Source organism: Pyrus communis, chromosome 17 (genome assembly GCF_963583255.1).
Source record: "Pyrus communis chromosome 17, drPyrComm1.1, whole genome shotgun sequence".
Taxonomy (NCBI): domain Eukaryota; kingdom Viridiplantae; phylum Streptophyta; class Magnoliopsida; order Rosales; family Rosaceae; genus Pyrus; species Pyrus communis.
In genome coordinates, this window is record NC_084819.1 from 10,508,114 (window position 1) to 10,512,901 (window position 4,788).

At 35.4% G+C, this 4,788-nt stretch overlaps 1 protein-coding gene across 1 annotated transcript; it reads left to right on the plus strand.

The window, feature by feature from the left end:
* Window positions 1–484: 484 nt before the first annotated feature.
* LOC137723095 (uncharacterized) lies at window positions 485–4,488 on the plus strand. Its single transcript, XM_068462253.1, has 4 exons — window positions 485–798; window positions 1,002–1,140; window positions 3,776–3,893; window positions 4,006–4,488. Exons 1-4 carry the CDS (start codon window positions 485–487, stop codon window positions 4,140–4,142), a joined length of 708 nt encoding a protein of 235 aa, XP_068318354.1. The 3' UTR covers window positions 4,143–4,488.
* Window positions 4,489–4,788: the final 300 nt, after the last annotated feature.

A 4,788-nucleotide genomic window follows, 5' to 3' on the forward strand; every position in this document is an offset into this window, starting at 1 on the left:
GACTGATGTTACTGGGTACGCAAGATTAATATGAATCCTAAAAAATGAATATGAATATAGAAGTTTAAATAAGGCAACAAAAGCAAGATTAAATAATTATTGATGTCATCGAAATCACTAAAACAATGAAAAATATGAAGTCTTACCTCATGTGAAGTTTCCGAAACATTGATTTCATGTTCCATTCGTCGAAAATAATTTTTCTCAATCAACATGTTTGTAGTTTCATTGGTTATGGTTTTGTTCAACAATGCAGAATGGGAGGGTTTTGATCGTTAACAAGATAAATAATACGCTAAAAGTGATTTGGGATGTATTTATAAATTTTTATTTTTTTAAAACTTAATAAGGTTAAAATTGTCATTGCATAATGGGGTATATAACTCATTTAATATTAAATTTTAATATAGGTGCATTTAACATTTTGCCGGTGTTACTATAAAAACCCTTGTTTTTTATTTTTTTCCAACACTGAAGCGTCGAAATGGCCCTTCTCTCTCTGCCCCCTATCTTTCTCTCTAGCTCGGACGGACTCCGTCCACTTCTCTCGTTGTTCTCTCCGGTCTCTCTCTCTCTCTTCCACCAAGCCCGTCAGAGTTTGTCAGAGGTGCCAATTATTCCCCACTATCTGTTTTGTAACAGAATACCAGTTAACAGAATCTCCCCCCTACCCGCCGCCGCCTCCGCTATCTCAGAGCCGCCCTCATTTTCGTTTGAATCTGAATCCTCCTCTTCCATTGCTCCGTCGCCCCAACCGTCACAACCTCTGCCGTCTCACCCGCTCTCAATTATCATCAGGTACTACTCTCACTCATCTCCTTAATCTCTCCGTCCATTGATTTACGCACACATGTATGTATAGATTACGCAAATGATATTTAGATTAATGAGCTCAGATTTTCAGAATTGTTTTGAATTGCGGAAGGCCCCGATTGTTTGGGTTTGCAATTGCCGCTGAGCTTGTGTATTTTATGCCTCTGTGAGTTTCTGAGCTGATGCAGTTGTTCGTATTGTATCTGGATGCAAGCGGAGGCGGCTACGGTTGGGAAGGTTAGGCACAGAAGATTGGTGAGGGAAATGAGAGGCTGTTGGTGGCACAATGCATGCCTAATCATACTCTCTCTAAGTACCTCTTTCCCTGTATGTTTCTATCTCTCTTGATACCTATAAAAACTTGAATCTTGCTAATTTCCTCCAGAAGCCTCATGTCGTTGCAACATATTGTATAATGTAGTTTTCCTTTAATCATTCTTCTAGTTGTAACTTGTAACTTGTAACTTAATGCAAATGCTTGGGGAAGTGAAGTGATCACCAATCGTGAGTCAGCATATTCATCTGTGTCCAAGGACTCTCACTAGGCATTTAGCTGTAAATACCATCCTTTTTCTGGTATGAATTCTGCGTAACTTACATGGTCTTTAATTCTGTCCTAGTTTTTGTAAGGAATCTGGATATGGGTTTGGTTTTGAGTAATCTGGCATCAATTAGATGGGTTTTTGAGCAATAACGGATTAATTTGGTCTTTTCTGGTTTTTGTGTTTAGTGTATCTTTGGGATATCTGTGATGTAGTTTGTTGTTAGTACCAAAATAAAATTTAGTGGATTTCAAGGGTAGTTTAAACAAAACAAATGTGCAGTTGTCATGATCATTCTTAATGGTGTTGTCAGTTGTCTGCAAATTTTCCCTGTACATATCATCTGTTTTCCTATAATCTGATTGGAGTTAATATAAACTTATTATTGTGGAAAATTAGTTTCTGTATGAATTTTGGACTCTGTTATTGCATGCTTAGAACAGTAGAGATTGTCAAAGAAAGATTAGTCTTTGAAAATGAAATCTGCATCAAAAGACAATTAAAACCACCTTGGAAAAACCAAGTATGGGTGCTATCACTCTATTTCCCTATATCCCTGCTGAAGAGGGTTTGGGTTCAATCTTTGGAAGGGCATCCTTGAGTTAAAGGACTTGTTAATGAATGGATTAGTCGAACGACATAATCTTGGCATGTAACTAATGAGTTTTTCCTCTGCATATCAATTAATCATTTGTCTTCCTTACAGATAAAGGGTTCGTTTGGGGAGGGTGATGGCAATGCTGCTACCGTCAACTAGAAATTGTTGAATCTACAAAAGTTGGTCCCTTTCATTTCAGTAAAAGACTTGATACAAAAGTTCTTGTAATGTTTCATAACTTCATTCTTTTTCCTCTCAAGCATTTCATAACTGCAGATTTTGATGTTGCATCAAAGTTTTATCTCTCTCTTCTCCTTTATTGGTTCTGATAGACAATGATGTGCTAGGGTCAGCATGTTCATCTGTGTCCAAGGACTCTCACTAGTCATTTAGCTGTAAATACAATCCTTTTTCTGGAATGAATTCTGCTTAACTTAGGCCCTCTCACGTATATATTTCTCATTTAATTCGATATTAGAAAATAGTTACCACGTAACCAAGTAGTAGTAGCACTACCACAGTGCCCTCAGACCTTCTCATGTATATATTTCTCATTTAATTTGATATTAGAAAATAGTTACCAAAAAAAAGGAGAACTAGGAAGAGGAAAGAAAGAGTTAGGGTTTCCAATCCAAACATTCTCCTTCCCAAAATGGATCAAGCAATCAAGATGGGTATGAAATATTATTTTCTTGCTCCGTTTTTATAATTAAGATCCCTAACTCTATATATATAATGTATATTTAATTAGCATTTCGATTACAAGATCCGATAATTAATTAGCATAACATTAATTATCCGATAATTACTTTTCAATTTGTCTAGTCGCACTACGAAATCAGTTGACCTCATTAAATCTAATTGCTATGCGATTAAGGTATTTTCGCTAAATTCTCTAGATCCATGTCATGCAATTTCCTTTCCTAATATGTTAATTAATGATTATAGTTCTACCTCTTAATTTCTTGCTTAATTTTATCTCTTAATTTTAATTTTATTACTTATTATTAACATAGAGATTAGCGAAATCACTATAATTCCTAATAATAATAATAATTAATAAAATTAAAATTAAGAGATAAAATTAAGCAAGAAATTAAGAGGTAGAACTATAATCAATAATTAACATATTAAGAAAGGAAATTGCATGCCATGGATCTAGGGAATTTAGCAAAAATACTTTAATTGCATAACAATTAGATGAGGCCAACTGATTTCTTAGTGCGATTAGACAAATTGAAGAGTAATTATCAGATAATTAATGATATGCTAATTAATTATCGGATCTTGTAATCAAAATGCTAATTAAATATACATTATATATAGAGAGTTAGGGATCTTAATTATAAAAACGGAGAAAGAAAATAATATTTCATACCCATCTTGATTGATTGATCCATTTTGGAACGACAATGTTTGGATTGGAAACCCTAACTCTTTCTTTCCTCTTCCTTCTCCTCTTTTTTGGTAATTATTTTCTAATATCGGATTAAATGAGAAATATATGCGTGAGAGGGTCTGAGGGCATTTTATCATAAATTTAACAAGGAAAGAATCGTGTTGACCTAATTTTATCTCTTAATTTTAATTTTATTAGATATTATTATTATTATTAGGAATTATAGTGATTTCACTAATCTCTATGTTAATTCCCTCTAGCATTATATTTGCTAATTTTCTGATTAGATGCATGCATGATCACAGAAACCCAATTAGGCCGCCATTCCTTATTTCATCATCCTTTTTATGCCCATTCATTAATTCTCGACATCATGTACTTAATTCCTTCATTCCTGTATCTGCTCTTGACACCCGAGCAAAGCATAAGAAGTTTGCCAATAAGTTTCAAGAAATATACTGCCCGATGTGTAACAAGAAATTTCACACCAAGAGTGGCTTCCTCATACACCAAACATCTCACAAGAAATACTACAAAGCGTGTCCGTTCTGTAAACTCTGGCTTGCCACCAAATTTGTTGTTAGTTTGGTTTTTTAAGTATTTCATATAATTGATATTTTTATAACTTTGACTGATCTGTGTTGCGGCTGCAGGGGAAAACTTGCCCTCAAGCCACCTCTTGCTTCTTGTGATCATGATGACTCTGATGAGGCTGCTGCTGAAGCTACTGTTGGTCATGATGGTTAAGAAGGGGAACAAGTGGATGGCTAGTTCTTGTGTTTCCTTCTGAAGAATGCATGGTATCTCACACTACTGGGTTTGCTGCAATTCATCTTTGAACAAATAACTAGCTTTCCTTACACTCACTCTACATATTGGTGTGGTGGTCTCTTGGTTTTGAAGAACCCTTTATAAAGTTGATCTCACTATTTAATTTCCAGTTGATCTCACTAGTTAATGTGTATGTCACTAGTTGGTCACCTTGGTTTGGGATATTCGTTTTATAAATTTTTTCGTATGAATGTTGTGTTTGCATTTTTGAAACATAGTCAATTGAGTGATTTAGCCTTCATATTTTTGAAGCCGAATGAATTTGGTTGATGGGTGAATTGGGTTACCATATACCTTAAAAGCTAGCGTTGTTGTTGTCGTCGTCGTCGTCGTCGTCTACATGTGGGGTTGGAATGAAAATTAAGTTCATGTGTGGGTTGAACTAGCACAGTTTGTGTTGTTATTTGGACTCAGTGTTAGCTTTCCCCTCTATTGGTGGCTTGCACTATTCTAAAAATCTCCACTTAGCACTGTCTAGGTCCACCTAGGTGTTAGGCGGTTGGCCAACACTTCGATTTGTTCCTAGACGTTTAAAAATTAAGAAAGAGCGCTTATAGGTCTGCCTAGAGGTTCGCTAGCCCACCTAGACCCGTCTACGTTGCGAC